Source organism: Nicotiana tomentosiformis, chromosome 4 (assembly GCF_000390325.3).
Source record: "Nicotiana tomentosiformis chromosome 4, ASM39032v3, whole genome shotgun sequence".
Lineage (NCBI taxonomy): Eukaryota > Viridiplantae > Streptophyta > Magnoliopsida > Solanales > Solanaceae > Nicotiana > Nicotiana tomentosiformis.
In genome coordinates, this window is record NC_090815.1 from 43,813,306 (window position 1) to 43,839,388 (window position 26,083).

Here is a 26,083-nt window from a genome sequence, read left to right on the forward strand (position 1 = left end):
CCTGCTGCAACTCCGGCCTTAACAATGGCTCCAATTAATATTAATGATGAAGAGGATGTCCCGGATGACGGGAGAGGTGGTGATACCTGGCTTGGAGGTTTGATTAGATCAAGGAAGCCGGCAGTGTGGCAAGATAGGTTCGTGAGTGAGAAAGCCTACCACAAAATTTCGGGAATGGTGTCCACAAAGGTCGCTCACCCTTGAGCGGCATTTCATAGAAAGAGATCTTCTACCCCACAATTCCAATGTGAAGAAGCAATTTGATGAAAGAGTGGGGTGGAAATTCTTCACTAGCAAGCTACCGGAGGCCAATGAGTACTTAGTCAAAGAATTATACACCAATGTCACCCACATCAAAAAGGGCACCTATGTGACTAAGATAAGGAACCGGAAGATCAGATTTGATGGCAAGACACTGAACACATATGTCGGGTTCGATGATGTGAACGAATCCCTGTACTTGGAGAAGTTGGCATTAGATGAGGCAACCCGTCTATGGATTGCAAAGGTGATAGACATCCCTGGGTCAACACCGGCTTGGCTTACACCTGGGGTCCATATTCATAGAAACACTTTGAGCTTTAAAGTAAAAGGGTGGTGCACCTTCGTCTGCAACCGCCTTGATCCGTGCCTGCATGATAGTGACATTCCACTCTCCCGGGTGATCCACATAGCGTCCATCATGGAGGGGTACCCAATAAATGTGGGGAACCTTATGGCCTAGAACATATCTAAGGCAACCGGGAAGGAAGAAATGTCCTACCCTTACCCCAATTTTATCACTATGTACCTAGAGGACCAAGGGGTTGAGGGGAAACACTTTGACACGAAGGTGAAGCCGAAAAGGCCCTTCTCTTGGTACAAACTTCAGGGAGCAGACAATCCCAAGTCCAAAGGCAAAGCCACTACCTCTACTGGCCAGTCTGAAGAGCCAATGGTAGTGGCCACTGGGTCCGAGCCTTCCACAACCGAAGGTTCATCTACTGCTATGCCACCTCCTTCCTCAGGGCCATTTGTCTCTGCCCCACTATCTGTGCCTTCCTCCTCAGCTTACCCTCAGACTGCACTGCGAGTCTCTCAGACGCTATCCAGCGTCAACAACTGGTTGCAGGAAGCTACATCAAAGTTGTCTGTCTTATCCAGTACAGTCGTAGCACAGGCAGCCCCAACACAGCTTCAGGTACCTCCATCAGTGGAGGAGTCATTGAAGGAGCTTCTGGACAACCAGAAGAAGCTCCTGGGCAATCAAAAGAAAATCCTGGAGACATTAGATACTCATGGGAAGGTGATCAAGGAGCTGGGCAAGCAGGTCAAAAAGATGAAGAAGACTCAAGCTTCAAAAGAGTCAATGGAGCTGCTGAAAATGGAGGTTGAGAAGTTAACTTCTACTGGAGATATTCCACTGGACCTGCTTATGGAGGAGACTGCCCCTACAACACAGGCATCAGAGCAGGAGGCTGACAGAGAGCCGGTGAGAAGATTTGTGGTACCCCAGACCGAGGACTTAAAGATTCAGCTAGAGGATCCTGATGGGGTTGATGAGCCTACACAGTCTGAGGACCCTACCAGAGTACCTGAGACCACATAGGGAGTTTTCTTTAATCTCTATCCTTTCCCTAAGCTTATTTTTACTTTTAGCATTGAGGACAATGCTAATTTCTATTTGGAGGGGGGGGGGGGAGGGGTCTTATTTTGATTTGATGACTGGCATGTAATAATTATGATACTTTTTTTCGCTATTTTTTACTTTTGGTATGTATATAACTTTACCATTCCATGTATATATTCATCCCCATTTTGTATATATTCGTTTCACTCCCCTATTGTACATATTCAGTTTACTTTCCGTATTTTACTATATAACTTCTTTTGTAATTTTCCTTAATATCTTAGCTTCTTACTTCCTTTAATAGCTTCTTTTTGAGTTTGTAGCCTCTTTTTTACATTTCTACGTGATCAATAAGCCTTTGGTTTTCTTAATGCTTCGGTTCTTTCCAAAGATGGATGTTGTGTGAACCGGGTGGCTCTTCCCAACGATGGATGGCATGACAACCTTCTTAAGGGATTGAGTCTATTTTTCTTTCTGTTTTGATATATAGTAGTAATGAATAAAAGTGTCTCAAGCAGGCTTCACTTGGTACCAACACATTTACCTTCGACCTCATGGTTAGATATAAGTTGGTTGAAGAGATTAGCTGTAGTTGTGACCTTTAGACTCTTGAGTTGACTAAAACTATTATTAAGTGGTTTCTGTGAGCCATCTGTGATCTTCAATCTTAGCTAAGGTTATTGTGGGACCTCGACTCTATTCTCTTTAACAATCCAGTAGCTTGAGAGGTGAGGTATTGCATTGCAAGTCCAAGTCCCGTGCCAACAAGTCTAGAACTTGCCCTGAATGTTTGTCCAGGCGAAATTCTAAGTGTAGCTCGACTTGAGAAGTGATTGTAGGCTCTCCTTGGTCCCATTTGAACTGTGAAAGCTTCTGTAGCCTACCAATGTAATATCCCTAGTCAACCCCTTTGACCCTAAGCCTTTTTCATTCAATAGCCATATTACAAGCCTTCATCCGTTTTATAATGACCATCTCTTGGCACCCAATCTTTCCTTAGCATTCAAGATGAGCAATGAGCGAAAACATAAGTTTGGGGGAGAGACGAGGAACTTCAAAGTGATAAAAGATACAAAGAACAAAAAGAGTTGATGAAAAAGAAAGGCAAATAAAAGGATAAAGAGTTAAAAAGAAATATGTTAAAAAGAAAGAAAAGATTGAAGGGATTCAAAGAAAATAATGTTGAAAGACATGGAATGATGAGAAAAGGAGAAAAATGATTGTCATGAACAAGAAAGAGTGACAATATGTCTCTCTAGTTCCCTTGAGGAAGAAGAAAATGACTCAAAGAGTCAAGAAAGTATGAACCAAAATGAGAAAATGGAGTGCTTAAGGAAAGATGAAACTGTCATAGTTCATTATGTCCTACCTTGATCCAAAAAGCCTTCATTACATCCCTCTAAAGCCCTATATGATTTCAAGTTGAGTGAGCTTACATTAGGGGTGATCTACATAAGGGGCAAGCTTATGGTACTTAGAGCCGGACTTGTGGCATTCTTTTGAGAGTGATGAGCGCATTTCTTTACAATCTTTGTTTTGAGTGTCACATTCTATAAAGTGAGATTTGCTCATGGAGAGTAGAGGAGGAGGAGTTTGGGATCCACAATGACCTACGTGAGAGAACGAGCTTCCTTGATGAATTGAGTCAATTCTTGATGCTTTTGTGTCACATTAGAACTATGGAACTCAAGAAATCATAGCATGATGTTGTTGATAATGCATTTGTGTTGAGGGTAGTTGTTAGTCCCAATTGATGCTTGATGAAGTCACCTTAGAAAAGCTAAAATTTTCCTTTCTTCTTTTTGTGGAGGTGGGAATTACCTTGTTCGCTTGAGGACAAGCAAAAACTTAAGTTTGGGAGAGTTGATAACTAGGGGTTTTAGCCTATTATTTGCTCTCTTTTGATTAGGTTTTGAGTCAAAATGCGTAAAGGTATTCTCGAAAACTAACTTAATATGTTTGATTGCAGGATTTGGTCAAAATGAGGCAAAGAAGCCATAATCAACTCATGAAGGAGTCAAACTTGCACTAATCCAAGGCTGAGACAGGAGCGCTGAGAGCGGCAGAAAACCGTGGCCGCGTAAGGACAAACGCTGAGGCGGCCACTATTACGCGGTCCGTGAAAGCAGATTTAGAGAAGTTGCTTTGAGTACTAAAATAAACGCTAACCACATTGGAAAAGAGCGGCCACGGAATCTTTAGCGCGACTGCGGGGAGATTTTCGCTGAGAGCATGGTTCGAGGTTCAGAGACTCTAAATGTTGGGCTCAAATGAAGAATGTGGCCCGCGTCCAAATTATGCGACCGCAAATTATTCTTACGCGGACGCGAAGGAAATTCCACTGAGAGCGCATCTTGAGGTGTAGAGACCCTGCAAGTCAGGTTTAACTGAAGAACGCGGTCCGCGTCCAAATTACACGGCCACGATGGAAGCCCACGCGGATGCGGTTGAAATTACACGATCCACGAAACTAAGTCCAATCCAAGCTCAGTATTGTATAAACGCGGACCGCGCTTATTATTATGCGGCCGCGAAAGCTCAAGCGCGGACGCGGTCAGAATTACGCGTCTGCGAATCCTTTGTAGGGGTATTTTTGTCCAAAAATTTCAGCTGTGTATAAATAGATCTTTATGACATTTTTAGGTCAAGTTTTGTTGAGTAGAGCATGTGAACAACTGGTTTTCCCTTTTTGGGCAATTTTAGAGAAGATTTACCTTCAAACTTTAGATTTTCATCTTGTACTTTAATATTATGGCTTATATTTCATCTTTATCTTTGATTTCTGCTGCTATTATGAGTAGCTAGACACCATAGCTAGATTGTGACCCAATCCTAGTGTGGGTATTTAATGGGTCTTGAATTTTAGGGCTTAATTATTTATGGGTTAGTGATATTTAGCCTAATTTATGCTAAAATTGTAGAATTAGTTGTTGCAAATACTGATTCATGCCTTTATGACTTTGGCTCTTCTTAAGAAAGAGGGACTAAGTCTAGAAAAATTAGGCTAACAAGGAATTGGGGAGAACTCAAGAGATTGATAGCCCCAATTAAAGGGTTAAACCTAGAGATAGTAATACCCGACTTGAGCAAATTTCATTTGTATTGTATGAACACCCATTTGGGCTTGAGAAAGCCAAATCACGCAAAGTCACTCAAACTACCGAGAGGTATAGAGTGAGCATTTATGTGTGATGGTTATATCACGACCCCAATCATAACAATATTATCCTAGATTTTTGATACCCATCAGATATTCACCTAGGCGGAAGTCACTTCCCTAGTGCCTTTTAACAGTTGAAAACTTTCACCAAAAATATTGTACTTAACTTACACTCAGCATACTATAGTATAACATTAGAATAGAATTAATCGCAATAATGTTTGGAAGTGCAATTAGGAATAACACGCATATCTAGATTAGTTAGTTACCCAACTCCAAACCAAATTAACTCCATGTGGAAATCAATCCCGACCTTATCGGGTAAAACTGCATCCACCACTCCTTGCTACTATATAGTGGTGTAGGTTTGGACTCGATCACTTTTTGGCGCCGTTGCCGAGGAGTTAGACGGTGTTGGCTATCTATCTAACTATTTGTGTGTCTTGTTTTTCTTTCCTTCTGTTTTTCTAACTTTTGTGTATCAATCACTTTAGGTACCAAATGGATCATAATGATGCTCTCGGACATGTTCTTCCGGGGGAGGAGGTAGATGACAATGGTGAGGGTGAAGTTAATTTAGAACCTCAAGTCCAAATAAGAGGCCGCCAGGCTAATAACAACATTCCAAACCCTCCCACACCTCCTCCATAGGCAGCACACCGGGTGCTATCCAATGAAGGTTACGCAAGTGCAATTGTCCCGCCCCGAATTCGGGCGGGCAATTTTTAAATTACAAATGTCATGCTGACCCTATTGGAGCAAATGGGCTTCTTCACTAGAGCTCCTCATCAGAATGCATACAAGCATCTAAAGGGTTTTGTAGACATATGCTGGGGGAGAAAGCAGACGAACGTGTCGGAGGACGCTCTAAGATTGAGACTTTTCCCATTTTCACATAGAGGGAAAGCTTTGGACTGGCTCGAGAGGCTACCCAACCACTCCATACACGTGGGATGAGTTGGCAGAAAATTTTATAGCCAAGTTTTTCTCACCGGGTCATATGGCAGCATTGAGGGATGAGATCTTAGCCTTTAAACAAGAACCTAATGAACCCCTACATGAAATCTGGGATCGATACCGGACAATGGTCAAGGAATGCCCACTAGTACTTGTTAATTATTTATTTGTTGTTATTTTGTACGTATATTTCTGTCTGTATAGGTTTATTTAAGTGGGTGTCCTGTCATAGCCTCGTCACTACCTCGTCGAGGTTAGGCTCGATACTTACAGAGTACATTGGGTTGGTTGTACTCATACTATACTCTGCACTTCTTGTGTAGATTTTGGTACTGGTCCCAGCTGTCCGTGAGGCGTATCAGCTCGGATTGGCATTTGGAGACTCGAGGTAGATCTGCTCGCTTCCGCAGACCTTGAAGTCCCCTTCCATTTCCCCTATTTACTGTTCTTTTCATTCGAAAAAGTTGTATTTATTTCAAACCCTATTTTGTGGAGATTCTAGAAGCTCGTGAACTTGTGACTCTAGATCTGGGTTTTACTTAGATATTATTAGTTTTATGTCATGTGTATTCCATTTTAGTTTCTCTTCGGCTTGATTGGTCTTACTTATCTGAATTGATTAAATTTGGCTTAAAGATCCTCTAACGTTGGCTTGCCTAGCAAGTGAAATGTTAGGCTCCATCATGGCCCCGAAGGGGGAAATTCCAGATCGTGACAAGTTGGTATTAGAGCTCTAGATTACTTAGGTCTCACGAGACACGAGCAATCTTAGTAGAGTCTGAAGGATCGGTACAGAGACGTCTGTACTTATCTTCCAGAGGCTATGAAGATTAGGAACAATTTCACTTATATTCTTCTCTGTCGTGTGATTCTATTCTATCATTGATGATTGAACTCTTCTATTCTTGTCCTCTCGCGGATGGTGAGAACACGTGCAACATCTTTAGCTGGACAGAAGCCGGAGCCCCCAGTAGCAGCTTCTACTAGGGGCAGAGGACAAGGACGAGGACGAGGTCGCGCCAGAGGCCGAGGCAGAGGCAGAGCTCAGCCTAGAGCTCGAGCAGCAGCACCAGCAGTGGAGCCTCAGGTAGATTTTGATGAGGAGGTTCCAGCTCAGACTATACCTATCTGGAAATCATCCTTCTAATGCTCATTGTAATAATGGGAACTCTCATTGGTGGAAAGCATTATGTGAGATCAAAGAAGTTGCTGAAACTAATATTCATTGGAATGTGGGGAATGGAAATGTGTTCTTCTGGTATGACAACTGGACACAATTTGGCCCCCTATATCACCTACTCCCTGCTAATATTAAACACAACAATATCTAGTTGAATAATGTTCTCAAAGATGGCATATGGGATTGGAATTGTCTGCAGAAACAATTGCCTGACCATATTAAGGACAAGATCAAGGCTCTCAATATCAATATCGACAACACTACTGAAGATGAAGCCATTTGGATACCCTCCTCTACTGGTGTTTTATCCATCAGCTCAGCGTGGGATATCTTCAGGCAAAGAAGAGCTAACAACAACACTAAGGGTCAACTTTGGCACAATGATATTCCCTTTAAGATGTCATTCCTATCATGGCGAGCTACTTATAATAGACTACCTACTGATGCCAGAGTGACAAAATTTGATTTGATTCTTGTTGCAAGATGCCACTGTTGCGACCCTAATAATATGACTGCTGAGCTTGAGGATGTGGATCATCTCTTCTGCAAAGAAGATCATGCTACGAAGCTGTGGGATTATTTTGCTGGTCCCCTGGGCATTCAATATAGAAACATGAACCTCAAGACGATATTGCTTAATTGGTGGAATCCTAACACTAACAATCCCATTGATAAATACATCATCAAAACTCCCCCTCCCATTATTTGTTGGGAAATATGGAGGTCAAGATGTAGTTATAAATACGAAGCAGAGAGACCTTCGCTATATCGATTAAAAACTAACATTTTAAATACTATTTTGTAGGTTACTAGGAAGCAGTTTGGAAGGACATAGATTGGGAACAACTGGAACAATTTATGTCAAGCCTGCGAAGCTCCCATTCACCAAAGAACCAGCCTCATAGTGAGGTGGATCAGACCACCTGGTATTCAAGTTAAACTCAACAGCGATGGTAGTTGTATTCAAGGACAATGTGGATGAGGAGGTCTTGTCAGAAATAGAGAGGAAAATATCATCTTTGCTTATGCCCTCCACATAGGACCAGGCACCAACAACCTCGCAGAAGCAGAAGCAATGCTTTTCGGGCTAAAATGGTGTGCTAGTAGAGGCTTCTACATGGCCTACGGGGAAACGGATTCGATGGTTCTAACAAAATGTATCACTAGGGAATGGAAGCTTCCGTGGAGAATAACTAATCAAGTCAAGGATATCCAGAAATTAGTGAAAACTTATGGATTTAACATTAACCAATATTACAGGGAAGCAAATAAGCCAGCTGATAAACAGGCAGCTCTTAGCCATGGTGTTAATGGAATCCATACCTTCAACTCCTTCTCTGATCTTCCTAGACAAGTGAGAGGCATAGTAAACATGGATAGGTGAAACTTTCCAACCTTCAGAGTCAGACATCCAAAGGCTGCACATATTGTATATGAACCCCCCTAACTTACTCGAGCACAACTCATTAACTTTTGTCAGGACAAACATAACTACTCTCAACTCAATGATCATGTACACAGTTTGGAATGCCAAACTCAAATGTAACTTTTTGTACATTAGTGATCAATGGAGATAGTTTTTTTCTTAAAAAAAGAAAGAAAGTACACATTTACACGATTCTTTTTTATAGGGTCAAAAATTAAGTTAAAGGCCATCCGGTGAAAATTCTTCAAAAGGAGAGAGACAAAGGTGGGGTTCCCTCGTATCAACGACACTGTTATCACTTTTGGACAACTTTTACTTAAAGCCATCAAAATCTGTCTTTCAATAGAGGACACTACAAACAAAATAAAGTACAATAAAATATTTTCTCAGTACACTTTAAGTGATTTTTTGTCTTTTTTTTCATAATCCACAATATTTGATTTTTTCAGAAATAAAAAAGAAATTATCTTCTTCTTTCCAAAGTTGCCCTGGAGCAAAGAGCCTAGGAGTAATTTGTTATATTTTTAATGAGAAAATTAAGGTTAATATAGTCAATTGCATTGTTAATTAATGCTAAAAGGTGAATTCCTTAATATATGTGAAAAGACTAAAAATATTACTTAGTGGGCGTTTGGACATAAGAATTGTAAAATTCCAAAAAAAAGTGATTTTTTTTCAAGTGAATGGTATTTGAAAATTAGAGTTGTGTTTGGACATAAATATAATTTTGGGTTATTTTTGAATTTTTGTGAGTGATCTGAGCGAAAATTTTGAAAAATAGTTTTTTGGACTTTTTCAGATTCGAAAAATTTCAAAATTCATATTCAAGTGAAAATTGAAAATTTTATGACCAAACACTGATTTCGAAATAAAATAAAAAAATTTCGAAAAAAAGTGAAGATTTTTACGTCCAAACGGGCTCTTAAAGTGGACTAGAGGGAGTATCGTAGGTAAGCTTCATGGAAAAATGTGAAAAGTGAGAACAAATAAAAGCGCTTTTAATCATTTTGACCGTTTTTCTTTTAGTTATTATTTTGACAAGAGTGGATTGCTCTAGTGGTGAGCACCTTCCACTTTCAACCAAGATGTTGTGAGTTCGAGTCACCTCAAGAGTAAGGTGGAGAGTTCTTGGAGAGAAGGAGCCGAGAGTCTATCAGAAACAGCCTCTCTACCCTAGGGTAGGGGTAAGGTCTGCGTATACACTACCCTCCCCAGACACCACTAATGAGATTATACTGGGTTGTTGTTGTTCTTTTAGTTATTATCTTTTTGTAATTTACTCCATCCGTTCATTTTTAACTTTACACTCTCTTTAAAAAAAATGAAGTATGTATTTTTCAATTTTAACCATAATAATGATAGTATTTTCAAAAGTGTTGGGAAGTGAATGATTGCTTGGACCGCTTCACTTTCTTTCTGAAAAAAAAATAAAAATGCATATTATTTTGTACAAAATTTTGAGATGTGAGAAGACATTAAAAGAATTATACAAATAACAAGAAGAATAGTAGTAATATTCATTCACAGTAGAAGACAACAACTTCATTATTAACAACGTAACCATCATGTACATCAAACAAGGATATGGAATTAGGGTCACTTCTTTGAAGCATGCTCTCCTACCTTCTGCTCGAAAAGGCTTCCATCATAGACTGCTCTTACGGTTTCTTTCGTCAGTATGCCATCCTTGTTTTTGCCTAAATCATATAAAGAATTCCAATCTACAGAAGCATTTGCCCTACACACAAAATTGAGTTTTAAAAATAAACATAAGGAAAACAACTTCATCAATAAAAGAAATAGGAATAATTGCACTTTGGTCCATCATTTATTGATAAAATTCTAATGTTAATGTTTTTGATATCTCACTATGCATATTAGACCTTTAATTAATTAAAAAAAATATATGTATATATATATATATATATATATATAGTCCCTTTTACGTTATATTTAGATTATTTTTTTAAAACTACATTACCCCCTCAAATATGAAGTACGTAACAATACAAATTTAACATAACACATGCACGCCTAACTAAAGGGTTTAGTAGTCAGCTAACAATCAATTAAATTTGTGAAGATTTACTAGCAAAATGATCAAAGGTGCACATTTTCAATTAATTTGAAAGTAAAATGTGCTTAACTACATATCACAATGACCGAACTCAGAATTTGTCAATATTTTAGAGTCTAAAAATACAAATTTTCCGAGGAAACAATAGATGGCATAGCAATATATAGAAACAGTCTATACTAACAAATAACATAACAATAACAACAAACAGGGAGAGATAGAGAGGATACCATCCGAAGTAGTCCTTTGGTTCTCTTTTAGCCTTGAGCAGTTCTTTCACTTCGTTGTGTGTTAAGGATTCTGCGTTTTGATTTGCGTGTTGCTTAAAGATCTCCTCAAACTTCTCTGCCACAAACCTTCAACAGTTCCATAAAAGTAAGTCAAATCTTAACATATATAATTCATACAAGTATATTATTGTGCAGAGGCGAATCTAGAATTTTTAAAACATTAGTGCAACCACTAAAGAAAGGAGAAAAAATTTTATTAAGTCGAAATTAATCCATGTTCCATTCGATAAATAATTCAATATTCAACTAAGTGCATCATTCAACTTTTATAGAGCATGTGTGCTATTAGACTAATTCTAGAAAATACATGCATAAAATACCTAGTTTGATGGAAATACCATAGGTTCACGTGTCCCATAAACTACCCTATAAATCTATCCCTGCTACTGTGCATGGTCAGTGATGGATGGACCAGTGGCGGAGCCAGAATTTTTGCTAAGGGGTGTCAAAATATATAAAATTAAACATACCAGGAGATTAAGGGGAGTCAATACATAGTAAATATATATTTTTTTTACCTACCTACACTGTGTATTTTTCCTGCGAAGGGGTGTTATTTGACACCCTTCCTATAAGGTGGCTCCGCCACTGGAATGGAGTGCGCATACTATGAGTTCAACCAAACCCAGCATATATGTTCTTTACAAGAAGCATAGATATATAATGAGAAATTACTTAAATTTCTATAAGTATTAAATTTTGAACCAATAATTTCAAAATTATAATAAATTAAATATCTAAAATTTTAAAGGTACGTCGAAATCATCAATTTAAGTTTGAGAAAGTATAGTGACAGAGCAACCAGAATTTAGTTATGAGGTAGTCAAGAATTTACCTCCCCTCAGAGTCATAGGCACCAGAATCACTGCCATGTATGGCATATTTGATATTTTTTACCACAATGGGGAAGAACAGAGACGGGCATTTACCCTATGTGACACAAAAAGCATATATTACTAATCAGTTTCCAGCCATCAGAGAAACTCTTTAGACATAAGATATATAATTAATTGCTTTCTTGCTTGTGTAAAAGCTGCACTAAACATCAATATCTAAGTGCTTGCAAGATTCTAGTCTTCATTCATATTACATAAATTTAAACCAATTCGATTATTGAAATAATCAGTGCAAATCATATCCAAATGAGACTTGCTTGTGATCCACTTTCAATGAAGTCGATTTTTATAAAAACATTTCAAGTCAAATTTCTTTGTGAAACTTCATAAAAGGAAGTATTTCATATACGTTGACTATGGACCCATTCATTTTACAACCTATATTAGGAGGACGAAAAGTAGTGGGTAAAGTTAAGTTTTTTAATAAATCAAAAAGTATTTTTTTTTTAAAATTATACTGCTATCGTGAAAAAAATTCAAAGACACGACATAATACGTAAAATTAACCTCCTCCACCAAATATGGATATCCACTTCTGATTTCAAATCAAAGGAGAATTTTTCTTGATATGTATACTATATTAAAAGCACGAAGGCCATTAGCAAAATGTCGTTCGTCTTTTTTACCCTTTAAAAATAACTTTTGCACTAGACAAAATATTCATTACATTATTTTTCTAATAATTAGGAGTTTTAAATCAGCTAAATTTTATACATTATTTTCCTAATATGTAGAAGTTCTAAATCAACTAAATTTTGCATACTAAAAATTCCTTGTCTAAACTTCTGTATAATGAGGCCTAACGTCATATTTCCTTTTTTGAGAAAAAGAAAAGTTAATGAGACTTAGAATGGGTATTACATTGCTTCGTTGGCCAATGAAACATATCACTTTTTATGTCCTAATTTTAGTATTAAAATATTCAACTTTCAAATCTTTTCTATCTATATTTACTTTACAAAAGTAAGAAAAAAAACAAGAAGCTCAAACAATTAGTATTCTTTAATTACAATTAGTGCAAAAAAAGTGTTAAGCAAAATTGTAATTATAAATATATTTTAGAACATTATTTTATGTATATTTTATTAGGATGCTAAGCACGAAAACCTAATCAAACCTAACGATATACACTAGAGAAGTAAATGAATTTAAGTGTACTTCATTTTCTAATTTTTCATGTTATTAAATGAGTATATATGTCATACTTGCTTTTGAAAGTCTAATTACATTATTTTTCTAATAATTAGGTGTTCTAGATCAACTAAATTTTATACATTATTTCCCTAATATGTAGAAGTTCTAAATCAACTAAAATTTTGCATACTAAAACTTCCTCGTCTAAACTTCTATATAATGAGGCCTAACGTCATATTTCCTTTTTTGAGAAAAAGAAAAGTTAATGAGACTTAGAATAGGTATTACATTGCTTCGTTGGCCAATGAAACATATCACTTTTTATGCCCTAATTTTAGTATTAAAATATTCAACTTTCAAATCTTTTCTATCTATATTTACTTTACAAAAGTAAGAGAAAAAAAACAAGAAGCTCAAACAATTAATATACTTTAATTACAATTAGTGCCAAAAAAGTGTTAAACAAAATTGTAATTATAAATATATTTCAGAACATTGTTTTATGTATATTTTATTAGGATGCTAAGCACGAAAACCTAATCAAACCTAACGATATACACTAGAGAAGTAAATGAATTTAAGTGGACTTCATTTTCTAATTTCTCATGTTTTTAAATGAGTATATATGTCATACTTGCTTTTGAAACTTTAATTACAATTAAGTTCTAGCTTTCTAGATATCGTTTTTGTATAATATTTGAAAAGTACACTAATCATTAATAAGACAAATATCTAACAAGATATTTAAGAATATAAAAGACAAAGATAGAAAGAAAAATGATTGACAGTTCTATAAACACAAAAAATCAAAAGTGAAATATTAGATTGATTTCTTACTCTTCAACAATGCGAAATTTTTAATGGAAATAATTACAATTATAGTTAAATATTTAAAACTGTGAATGAGCTAATATATGAAGAGCTTGAATGAACAAAACACACACTATTTCCTTTAATGCTAAGAACAAATAATTAAGTCTTTGAATTATTAATTAGCAAAAGAATCCAAATTCATCATATAAGTAAATTAGTTTTTAGGTTAACAAAAATCTTAGGATACATAAATTTATCTCCATAAAAAGAGCAATAGCGATAAAAAAAATAAACAAAATTAGTTTAAAAAATTTGTATTAAGAGTCAAATTAGTAAAAATACAAACTAAAATAAAAATAGTGGAAGACAAAATATATTCTAAATAAGTTGTCATGAATTATTATTAATATTATTTGCATTTATTCCAAAAAGATGGCAACTTTTAAATTTTTTATATGTTAAGTTAATAGTTGTAAAATAGTAACTCAACATAAGTTATTTTTAGTCTTTACATTTTCACTTATTAATTTTTTTCTATGAGCGATAAAGCCAACCTCATCATTTCTCAAGACCAAAAAATTCAATTTTTAAAATTATTTTTATCTTTGTTAATAAAATTATTTTTATGTTATTTGTTTGTTTTTAGTATTAGGCTATAGAAATAATAATATTTTCATAAGATATTCCCATATAAATCCTCAAAAATCACAATAAGGTATATACTGACTTCCATGGGCAAGATTTCTCCCTTTATCGAGCTAACAAAATGGGCAACAATCATTATTTTCAAGAACTAGCATTTTTTCTTTAATTTTAATTTTATAAGTCAAATATATTATTGGATAATATTTATATTATTTTTTAAAGTTATGTATTCAATAATATGGATACACGCGTGAAGCGCGTACTCTAAGACTAATACTATGAAATTTCTCAAAGATTATATTGTATGTCCTATTAAACCATATATAGAGAAAAAGATGTAGCAAAACCACTAATATGGAAATTAAGTCGTGCATTTTCATAGAAATAGAGCGCTTTTAATTACCGGTCGGGTCTTGTGACTGAGAGTAATATGAATGAGGACTGCAGCAAACATAGATCGGAAAATACCACGCCCCATCTTTCTAAAAGCTGATAATAAATCCGAAAATATTTAGGACAAATTCAAGAAAGACAAAAACATATAATAAAAAAAAGAAAGTGAAATCAACATTTAGGAAAGAAGAAAAACCTTGGAAGGTTTCTGAAGGATAAATTATTCCATCATTATTGATATCAAAGAACATGACATGCTTTTCCAAAGGAGTTAGCTCATGATTATTTTCCATTATTCCTGCACGGATGCAGATATATGAAATAGGACAAAAGACTAGAAACTAAAATCATAAATGATAAATTTATCTTATATCTTCGTTAAGAAGTCATTAACTAACGTATCAAATTCTTGTAATACCACTTACTTCGGTGTCCAATAAATCCTATCAACAATTGCGTTCGTTACTTTTTGGAGGTTAAGTATCCTAATCCAAGTGAACTTCATATTTCTCGTAGTTGTCAATTGCAGAAATTTATACATCCAAGTGGCAAGTACTATGCCAAATGCCAATTTCAAGAAAGATGAATATGTAACTGTACAGGTTGAGTAGTACTATTGTGCTTTTTATCCTCGACGCAAAAAATTAAACAGATTACTCAATTTTGTAGAATACAATGAAAGGATAGTTCTTTTCATCATTTTAACATTTTGATCTAAAAAACAAACTTACTAATTGAGGACAGTATTTGATTATCATAAGAGGATGTACAATACTACAAGCTTTTGTAGGGGCACATGAATTGGACTCATAACATGAATTTAGAACTATGAAATTTATTTCAAACAGTTGAACAAGAACTGAAAATTGTTATCAGTTTATAATATTGAAGCTTTAATACAACAGGACATTTTATGTGTGTGTGTGTGTGTGAGAGAGAGAGAGAGAGAGAGAGAGAGAGAGAGAGAGAGAGAGAGAGAGAGATGCATCATACCTGACTAGTTCGCTAAATGAGTTAATTGAAGGTCAATACCCAATTTGATCTCAAGAAAGTATGAATACTGTCATGAGTTCCTCCAAAGTATTTGCCATTTATACCCAAATTTCATCCTTGTTACAGAGTAGAGATGATGGCCGTGTACGCAATATGAGAAGAGTCTTTTTTAATAATCGTCTGCTATTTGGTGCATACTAGGGGTGTACGGATGGTTCAGATTTTTTTAATTAACAAATCAAATTAATGCGTCGAATTTTTAAATCTATAAACCAAACCAAGTCAACAAAGTCAAGGTTTTCAATCTCGGGTTTTCTCGAATTTTTCGGTTTTTTTGGGTTTTATTTTTTTTCGGTAAAGTCTTCATAGCATAAAATATGTAACTTGTACTCCAAATATTTCTTTAGTCCTAGTAAGATACAATCAGTGGCGGAGCCAGAATTTTCATTGAGGGGTGTCAAAATATATAAAGTAAACATATCAGAAAATTAAGGGGAGTCAATACATAATATATCTATATATAAAAAAAATTACCTACCTACACAGTGTATTTTTTTCGCGAACGGGTGTCATTTGACACCCATTCCTGTAAGGTGGTTCCGCCACTGGATATAACTATATAATGTATTTTTCGAGAAAATAGCAGCATAATAATATGAGATAAGTCATAACATTATACTAAAATATTCAATAACAAAGATAATTAAATTGCATAAATCAAATATTACTAATTAATAAGCCATAATAAAAATTAACATAATCTTAAAATACTATATAGGTCATGCTAAATTAAGTATAGCTAATAAGTGTTATTAATTATATAACGAAGCACTAAAAAAAAGATAAACTAAGTTATGCATTTTCACTATATAACCAATATAAAACTAAAAAATAAATATCCAATACGATCAGCATTCCTAGTGTTGAATTGAATTTCTTTTGTTAGTATTAGTATTGATTTTAACTTTGTTTGAGTTACTACATTTATGGGCTATAACATTTATTTATCATTCAAGAATGTTAAGTCCAAACTTGAAATAATACGTTAAAAGATAAAACTGTGAAAACGTTAATACGAAATATTTATAAATTACTTACAATAAATATTTATATGTATAAAATATTTTTAAAAATTGTATAAATATACTATCAGGTTGGTTTGACTTCGGTTTGACTTTTTTTTAGTAAAAACAAAATCAAACCAAACCACAAATAGATTTTTTTCGGTTTGACTTGAATTATCGACTTGGTACGGTTTATCTATTTTCTTTGTACACCCCTAGTGCATACTGATTCAACTAATTCAAATTTGTACCACGTATGTTCTATTAAAAAAGGAAACTCTCTCCACTAGTATATGATGGGCCATCCATCACATCACATCTCTCGATAGTATATGAGAAGAGACACGGATGTATAATTAAAGCTATAGTTCAACCAAACTAGTAACTCTGATTTAGACCTTATACCTGTGTTAAAAATTTATAAAATCTATAAATATTAAATTTCAAACCTAGTAATTTAGCTAGGTAGCATATGAGTTTTGTCTTGTCCGAAAGTATTAAATTGAAGTTGAAAATGAAGCTATGAGGCGCAACGTCCATTGACAAAATTACATATTCCAATATCTTAAATCATCACAACTGTATAGGCAATTAATATGGGAGAGAAGTAAGAGAAAAAGCAAAAATCAAATTGCATCTATTGAACTCTAAAACTGAATGAGATAAGGTCACATGTTCTGCCAGCGCAAATGTGGGTTTTAGGGTTGTTATGGAAGTTATGACAATTAAACCATTGAAACTAAAAGAAAAATATAGTTGTAGAACTATTATAGACATCTATGACCTATTGCAATGGTAGATTTTATTCCAATTATTGTATTGAGTTAAATATTACTCTCTTTGTTTGAAAAATAATTAATATTTTACTATTTTGGGAGTTAAACAAGGTTTTCTTTGATTATATTGTTTTGTAAATAGTCTTAAATTAATTTGAATTTTTTTTGAATTGTTAACAATTATGACTTATAATTTTTTTTGTAGCTTCTAAATATATAAATTTTATTTCAAAATGGCTTATAATTTTTTATGTAGCTTCTAAATATATAAATTTTATTTCAAAAAACTTAAAGAATTAATGTTCGAATTCACACTGAAAATTAGTCAATTTGACCGTCGTACTATGAAAAGGTTCCGACAAACTGAAATAGAGGGAGCAATTAGTGATCTCTTTCACATTTGTGATTCTATGTCCTCCTTAGTTTGTTTCAAAGAGAATAATTTATCTTATCCAATTTATGCGACTTTTTTTTTTTATCTTTTAAATTTTTTCCAAAGAGAATGTCATACTTTTTTATTTAAAAATTATTTAATTTTAAACCTTTATTTTTATTCTTAATGAGATTGTTTATGACCATACAAATATTTCTGACTTGTTAAACTTAAACCACAAGTTTAAAAAAAATTTCTTTTTAAAATTGAGACTGTCGTGTTTCTATATTTAAAAGTAATTTAACTTTATATTTTTTGTTTACCTTTAAAGAAAAGTTTTTACAGTCACATAAATATTGTGACATATTTAAGATTATATGTTTTAAAGTCATATAGCCAGGAGCGGATATATGTAGAGCAGTGGGGGAGGTACGCCACCCGCACATTCGGATAAAAACTTCAAGTATACAATACTATCTTGAGAAAAATTGATAGTATATATTTAAGGCGTGGCATGCAAAGTAACTAAATAAATGGAGGTGCCATGGTCACAGACTCTTATTTTCAGCCATGACACCCAAGATCGAGACCAACTATTGGCCATTCAATTTTGTTTCTCCTCTTGGCGCTCCTTCCTTTTTCCATTTTTTTCAATTCTTTTCTTTTTCTTATTTTCTTTTAATTTTTTCATCTTTGTATTTCCTCTCTTTGTACAACCCCATTGTTAGTATACTTTTAAATTATTTATTTCCTTCTGTTTTCTTTTTCTATACCTCAAAATTTTTATTTGAATATGATTTTAATCATATATTTTTTTTATCATCTAATGTGAGTTTTCTCTTGATGTCAAATAAAGGACCAAACATCTTCGATTTGGTTATCATGTATTTAATTATACACCAAAAATTTTGTAGAACGAAAAAATAATTTAAAATGGATCCGAACCGAATAAATTCAAAAAAGGGCGAGCCGACTAAATGTATACTCTAATTCAATTTCCTTGGCTAGTGATAGATTTGCATTAAATATAGTGGCACCCGTAGTCATCAAATTCTGGATCTGCCTCTGCTTATAGTCATACCAATATTATGATATTTTTAGGATCATAAGTTTTAAAAATAATCTTTTAAAATTTTATGTTCAATTAAATTATATTACATAAATTGAAACGAAAAAACGTACATATTTTATTGTACATAATGTGGAGAAATTAAAATAGTTCCGAAAGAAAGGAAGGAAGAGCGCCTCGACAAGTGAGATTTGCTCAGTTGGTAAAAGTATCTCCACCTACGACCGTTAGGTCCTGGGTTCGAGTCACCTTGTAGGGAAATTGTGGAAACACTATAGATCCTCCTAATCTGGAAGAGGTTTTAAAATAATAATAATAATAATAATAATAATAATAAAAGGAAGAGCGCCTCGTTATCCACAATCCTCTTGATTCATTAATCGACCAATCGATGGAATTTGCAGGAGACAACTGTACCTTTCTTTCTTACTTATTTCGTACTCCGTCTCATTTTACGCTAGCACTCAATTCTAAACTAATGATATTTTTTCATATTTTTAGATGATTTAACTTTAAATTTTTTAATTTAATTTTAATGAGATAATTTATTTTTACGAAAATTATGATTTGTTCTAGATTATTGAATTTAAAAATATCTTTTTAATATATTAGGTCCATAATCAAATAATATCACATAAAATAAAACGGATGGAGTAATATATCTTAAACTGGCTACAGAAATAGTTAGGAGTACATTCAGAAGATAAACACTTATTGCATGAAATCAAAGGGAAAACATCATCTAATTAGAAGAAGTTGATTGCACCATAAAAAAAATGTGGTATTTGAAAAGATAATGTCCATTCCCTGCCCCATCTTATGCTACGCTACCAAAGTGATGTAGGGAAGAGACTTCCATTCCTTCTACTTGGCAAATAGTATTGTATTGTCAAAGATGTTGTAATACTCCATATCATGATCAACATATCTGCCCAAAATAGTAATTTGCATTTAAGTAAAACAAATATGTTATATAATTGACAACCTTATTTATGAGTAGACGATAAATTTCCAACCGTCAACGTAACACGTCTCATAGCGTGATACATAATGGCATGGACGCGTTGCTTCAAATAACCACACAAATGAAAATAATAATAATAAACTATAGACTATAATTATGGGGAAAAAGAATAAAATAAAATCCTCCAGCTATTACTATAGACATTAGTTACGATTGAAGTTTTAAAACGTTCACGAAACCAGCCGTAGACTCGTAGTGGATACGAAATAAAACAATTGCTTAAAAACAAAAAAGAAGCAAAACAACAAAAGGTTTAGTGGATTATAGTTTTTGCTTATCACTCAAGCAACTTGAAAGATCATCTGAAACAGATGTAAGGCCACGTTCTTTATATATTGCCAATACGCAATGTCATGATAAGTGAAGTTATATTGCTGGTCGTTGGGTTTCCTTTATTTTATAATTATGTAGTTTAATATATGTTTACCCTAAAAAAACGGATAACAATTGAATTTATACGCGATTTTAAGGATACGTGATATAACTTGACACAAATTAAGAAGACAGATTAATATTGAAATTGACTATAGAAAAATAAATGCAAGCCACACGTATCGAATTGCCTTCGCCCTCAAGTTTGACCACCTTCGAACCAAAGATGCTTCAAGTGAAGTATGAACATGCTTATAGAGTAACCAGATAATAGAAGCTAGAAAGTGTCAGTATATTGCTTTATGTTGCGTTGATATGATGTGTATTACAAATGATCAGACCCCCCTTTATATAGTAGGGGTGTCTTACTCTTGGTACAATTCTATACAGGGTAAAAATCTTATGATTTGCTAATTACTCGGCCTCTCCTTGATATATGCCGAGATTTCCGTCGAAATCCTCGACCGATCGCGGATATTTTGGCTGTCTGTTAATTGGCTCGGTAAGTTTCCCCTGATCTTGCTCGATCTCGATCTTGATCGGTCTTTGGGTCACGAGCTCGACGATCTAATTTTGCATCATGGTTTGATATAATACGAGGCCAAATCTTAACCTATCATATTTCAGTCTCGATTAATTATATAAGGGGCGAGCCCGATTTTGACCGTATACAGATAGTCCCCATATTTTTCGGAGAGAAAATGACGAGAAACGATATGAACTTCCAAATCCCATCTCGATGTGCCATGATGTAAGCGACGAACCCGACTATGACATAAGCGACAAATGGATATCGAAACGTCCTGTCGGTCCAGTTATCAAGGCATTAAATGCCTGTCAGTCGCTGATCGACCACTATCGGTTCTGAATCGTCACCAGCAAGCTATAAGTACCCTAGCTTTTCCTCATTCAAACTTTACATTCAAAGCTCCTCATATTCTTATTTTTTCTTCAAAAGTCCCTTTGCTTTGCAACTCTTGCACCCAAATTTTTTGAACTTTCATCATACCGCATACCATCTTAATTCTCTTTTCTTCTGTTCTTCAATGGCGAAAACTTCTAAGACTGTACCGCAAAAGGAGGCCGCTTCTTCATCACGACCCGCCGGCGCAGGGCTGTGACGGAACCTCACCCTCAGGAATTCATTCTGGCAGGGTGCCCTACTATTGCCGATTTTAAGGTTGAAAAGACCTCCTCGGGACCGTGCCTATGTGAGCCGATCTCGAGGTATATATGCACAATCATCGAATGACACGACCTAAAACCTAACGTGTCGTGATGGCGCCTATCGGTAGTACTAGGCAAGACGACCTTCCCAAAATACTTCCAAACTAAATATAAAAGTAAAGTAAAGCTTTCCATATCAGGAATTTTTCATAAAATCAAAGTTAAACTCAAATCTGAAACAAAGTGCAGAAAAACGAGCCCCACACATCGGGGTGTCACCAAGTCATAAGCGTCTAAGTATTTAAAACTATTACAGCCAATGTCTAAATATCAACGCCGAAACGGAAAGAAATATGGAAGGAGTAACAAGGTCCTGCAGACGCTGGCAGCTACCTTGCAGTCTCCGAAACTCGAACAGGCCTGGACTCAAAAGTCTCCATGCTCAAACACACCTGGATCTGCACATGTAGTGCAAGGTGTAGTATGAGTACAACTAACTCAGCAAGTAACAGAAATAAATAAGGAATTGAGAAGTAGTGACGAGCTATATAGAACAATTCAGTTGATAATTTTTCACAGTTAAGAGTAAACATGAGTAAAAGATCAGTTGCATAATTACCAATTCCAGCCAGACAATTATCAGCTAAATGCACCAACAAAGTGAAATAGATAAAACCTCACAGACACTGTCACTCAAACTCTCAATAACTCGACACTCAACTCTCAGCCCCAATGCACACGCTCAATAGGGTACTTGCGCTCACTGGGGGTGTTCAGACTCATGAGGGGCTCCTACAACCCAAGCGCTATAATTCGCATGCACAACTTATATACTGTACGAAAAACTCACGTGCTATAATATCATATCTGGATCCACACGGACAACTCACATTCTATAGTATAAATATAAGTATCCGCACGGACAACTCACGTGCCATATAACAATAACTCACAACCAGGCCCTCGGCCTTACTCAGTCATAAACCTCTCTAGTCTCATAACTCTCAATAAAGAAAGGAAAAACAACCCAAATCAAAGTGTTACAGTATATCATCAGGGAAAATAACAGAGACTGAGGTAAACATGTACAACAATCACTATGTCTGAATATACCATGAGTAGGAATACAGCCTAAGCATGATTTCTAACATGAAAGGCAGTCAAGTTCTAGTAGACTGGAATGCATATAAACACAAATAAAGGCTATTAAACTTCACAGTCTCTCGGGATGGACCAAGTCTCAATCCCTCACGGCGTACACCCACATGCCCGTCACCTAGCATGGGTGCCAAGTCCAAACAGTCACATTATACCAAGCTCTGGGTTTCATACCCTCAAGACCAGATTTAAAACTATTACTTACCTCAACAACGTAGAACTCTTACTCCGAAATGTCCTTTCCTCTCGAACTGGCCTCCAAATGACCCGAATCTAGCCACAAGCAATATAATACGATCAATATGAGCTAAAGGAATGAATCCCACAAGGAAAATACCAAATTATAGGCCAAATCCCGAAATTCACTCAAACCCGCCCCCCGGGCCCACGTCTCGAAATCCGACAAAAGTAACAAAACCCGAAAGCCCATTCCCTCCCGAGTCTACCCATACTAAATTTATCAAAATCCGACCTCATTTGGTTCCTCAAATTCCCAAATTACTCTCTCCAAAATCCCAAGCCCTAACCCCTTATTTCACTCCAAAAATCTTATTAATTAGGTGAGAAATTAATGGGAAAATACCATAGCTAATGATAATAGAGCTCAAGCAACTTACCTCAGTGAATACCCTTGAATCCCCTTCAAAAATCGCGCTCCAAAAAGCTCCAAGGTCCGATTTGAAAATGGTGGAAATGAACAAAAATTCGCGAAGTCTTCTATCTATATTCTGCCCAGGCTTTTCGCACCTCAGTGACTTTTTCAACTCAGTGAATACCTCAGTGACTTTTTCAACTCACAGTTCTAAATAAGAGACTGAGTGTCTCAATCCACTCCGAAACCACTCCGGACCCGAACCAACTAACCCGGTATATTATAATATAGTTGAAAAGCACAAAAGGAAGCAGAAATGGGGGGGGAATGGGGCTATAACTCTCGAAACGACTGGCCGGGTCGTTACATCGATGGTTTCCTCACCAAGGTTAAAGAGGAATACAATTGAGTAAAAAAGCATGTGGTGATTTCTACGCCCAAGGAATCGATCACTACCCACGTGAAGGGTTTTCTAAGTGTTTACACTTATCCCTTCACGTTGGGTCCCTTAGACCCTATCATCATTGCCTTTTGTAAGAGGTACAGTGTGACTCTTGGCCAGATCCACCCCTCCTTCTGGAGAATAGTGATTCTCTTCCGATTTTTCGTAAGCAAAATCGAAGGATGTCCCTTTACCCTCGACCACCTTATGCGCCTCTACAGTCCCCGACTCTATCGAGGGGGAGTAGGGCCCCGTTCTCTAGCATAGATGAAGTTCAGGGTTGGATGGGCCGATTTGTTCGAGTAAAGTCTTCGGACCTGATCCCTGCTGAAGACATGCCATTTCCCGAGAAATGGAAGATGAAACGTAAGTAGTGCTTCGCTTTGATGGTTCAATCTTTTTGCTTTCCCTCTTATCTCTTTCTTCATTGATGTTTTTGGTGTCGCAGCTGTGGCACAAATGCCAGACACAGTTCCTGAACTTAAGGAATGGGTCGAGGGCCTTGTGTCACAGAGGCCGTATTCCAAGCGGTCTTGGATGGAATTATCGAAGGGTCGATGGGAGGCCCATAATCATGGTAAGTTTTCTCTTTTGATATAATAATGTTTAATTCCCTTCTCGTACAGTCGAATTCTTATTGTTCTATTTTCTTTTGTAGGTCTCCCCAAATATGTTGCCATGAGGCCTCCATACGGTGAGGAGGATGTGCCTCTCAAGTCCCCTGTTCCGAAGTAGGGTGATAAAAAGAAGAGAAAAAGGGTCCTAAGTTCCCCGAACTCGGAAAAGAAAAAACCAAAGAAGAGGTCGCGCAAACCCAAGGGAAGCACTGGCGCTCTATCCTCGGACTCAATACGCCGATTAAGGGACGAGTTCGAAGAAGAAGAAGAAGAGGAAGAAGAGAAATCCCGATTGGTGGCCCATGTGCAGGCAGGTGTTGTGAAGCAAGGGTCATCTGAATCGGTGGATACCGAAATCGGACCATCCCGACATGAGGAGGTAGATGAGGGAGTCTTAGCCGAAGCTCCCATACCAGAAGGGGTTGAGGCAACTCCTCCCCCAGCTAAAGGTGTCGAGAGAGAGAGGTTGGGGGTGACGCTTCTCGAGCAGAGGAAGGTATCCCGATAGACGAGCTTGGGGAGTTCGACATTACTAGGTCCCCTCATATTTCAGACGCCATGATTCATGAGGCCAGTATGTTAGAAAGCCATTCTTACGAGGGGCCTCAGGGGGCGATTGATATCCACCATTTCTTGGACGGATTTGTGTCCACTGCCTTCGAGGATGTCAATGGGCTCGAAGACTTGCCGGTGCCAAAGAAGGTACCATCGCCGAGCGTCGATCTTGACCGAAGACTGTCAATAGCTTTCTCTATCCCGGAGGATGCTCGAGTTTTCTCTGCCCCCGTAGGGGTCGCTATCTACCTTCGGTGCTTGGTGACCAAAGAAGATCATACAGTGATGGACAAGGTGAAAACCCCCTGCCTATTCAATGAAGCGCAACAAGAATTAAATAAGGTAACTTTGTGTATCTTTATTCTCATATATTCTAAATTTAAAGTTATAAATAACCATAACACCTTCCCTTATGCTTGCAGGATTCAGTGCTGCATCATGAGACGTTCCTCCGATACCGGGAGGAATTAACTCACCACGAGGTCGGGGTTCGGGACATCACTGAGAAGAGCGACACCTTCAAGCTTCAGGCCGATTTAGTAACGGCTCGGAATGAGCATGCCGAGATGGCCGAGCAGGTAATTTTAGTGCTTCACGATAGTGAAGACGAATTGAAGATAGTGACTAATGATCTGATCTTTCAGGTCCGGCAAAGGCTCGAACAGATCAGGGAGCTTCAGGCACAGATTGATGTCACACCTCCCTTTTACCCCAAAAGATATGTATTATGGATTATTGTGGGTTAAAAAGTTTTTTCAATTAAAGTGACAAATTTGAATAGGGATTATTTTATTTATAAAGTCGCCACTTGAAATTGATTTTTTGGGTGTTCCAAGTCACCTTTTATTTGAATCCCTAGTCAAAGGAAGGTTTGACTCTATTATTATTGGTCTGCGAAAATAAAGTCCGGGTAAGGAATTCTGTTGACCGGGGAGAAGGTATAAGACATTCCCCGAGTCCCGTGGTTCTAGCACAGTCGCTTTATTGACTACAACTTGGCTTGAATTAATTTTAAATAAACTGTGATTTATTGGTTTTCATGATTTATCTATCCACTTTTATATTAAAATATGGAATTATCTTTGAAACGAATCACGTGTGTGAATCCGTTTTGTTTATTGTGCCAAAATCATGTCACGTGTACGTTATGCAATTAATAGCATTTTTATTATATTTAAGGTTATTTCGCCCAAAGTTGCGCGAACGCATGCCTTGATTTTAGTTTTGGAAATGGTAATTATGTCACGCGAACGTATACATAATCACGATGATTCAATTAATTAAGAGTACGCCTAAAGCAT

At 36.1% G+C, this 26,083-nt stretch overlaps 1 protein-coding gene across 1 annotated transcript; it reads right to left on the reverse strand.

Annotated features, from left to right (window-relative positions):
* Positions 1-9,825: 9,825 nt before the first annotated feature.
* LOC104090900 (probable peroxygenase 5) lies at positions 9,826-15,728 on the reverse strand. The gene is made up of 6 exons (XM_009596096.4): positions 15,574-15,728; positions 14,777-14,878; positions 14,591-14,676; positions 11,535-11,629; positions 10,640-10,765; positions 9,826-10,070 (listed from the first exon to the last, which is right to left on the reverse strand). The coding sequence occupies exons 2-6, from the start codon at positions 14,871-14,873 to the stop codon at positions 9,929-9,931; spliced, it is 546 nt and encodes a 181-aa protein (XP_009594391.1). The 5' UTR covers positions 14,874-14,878; positions 15,574-15,728; the 3' UTR covers positions 9,826-9,928.
* Positions 15,729-26,083: the final 10,355 nt, after the last annotated feature.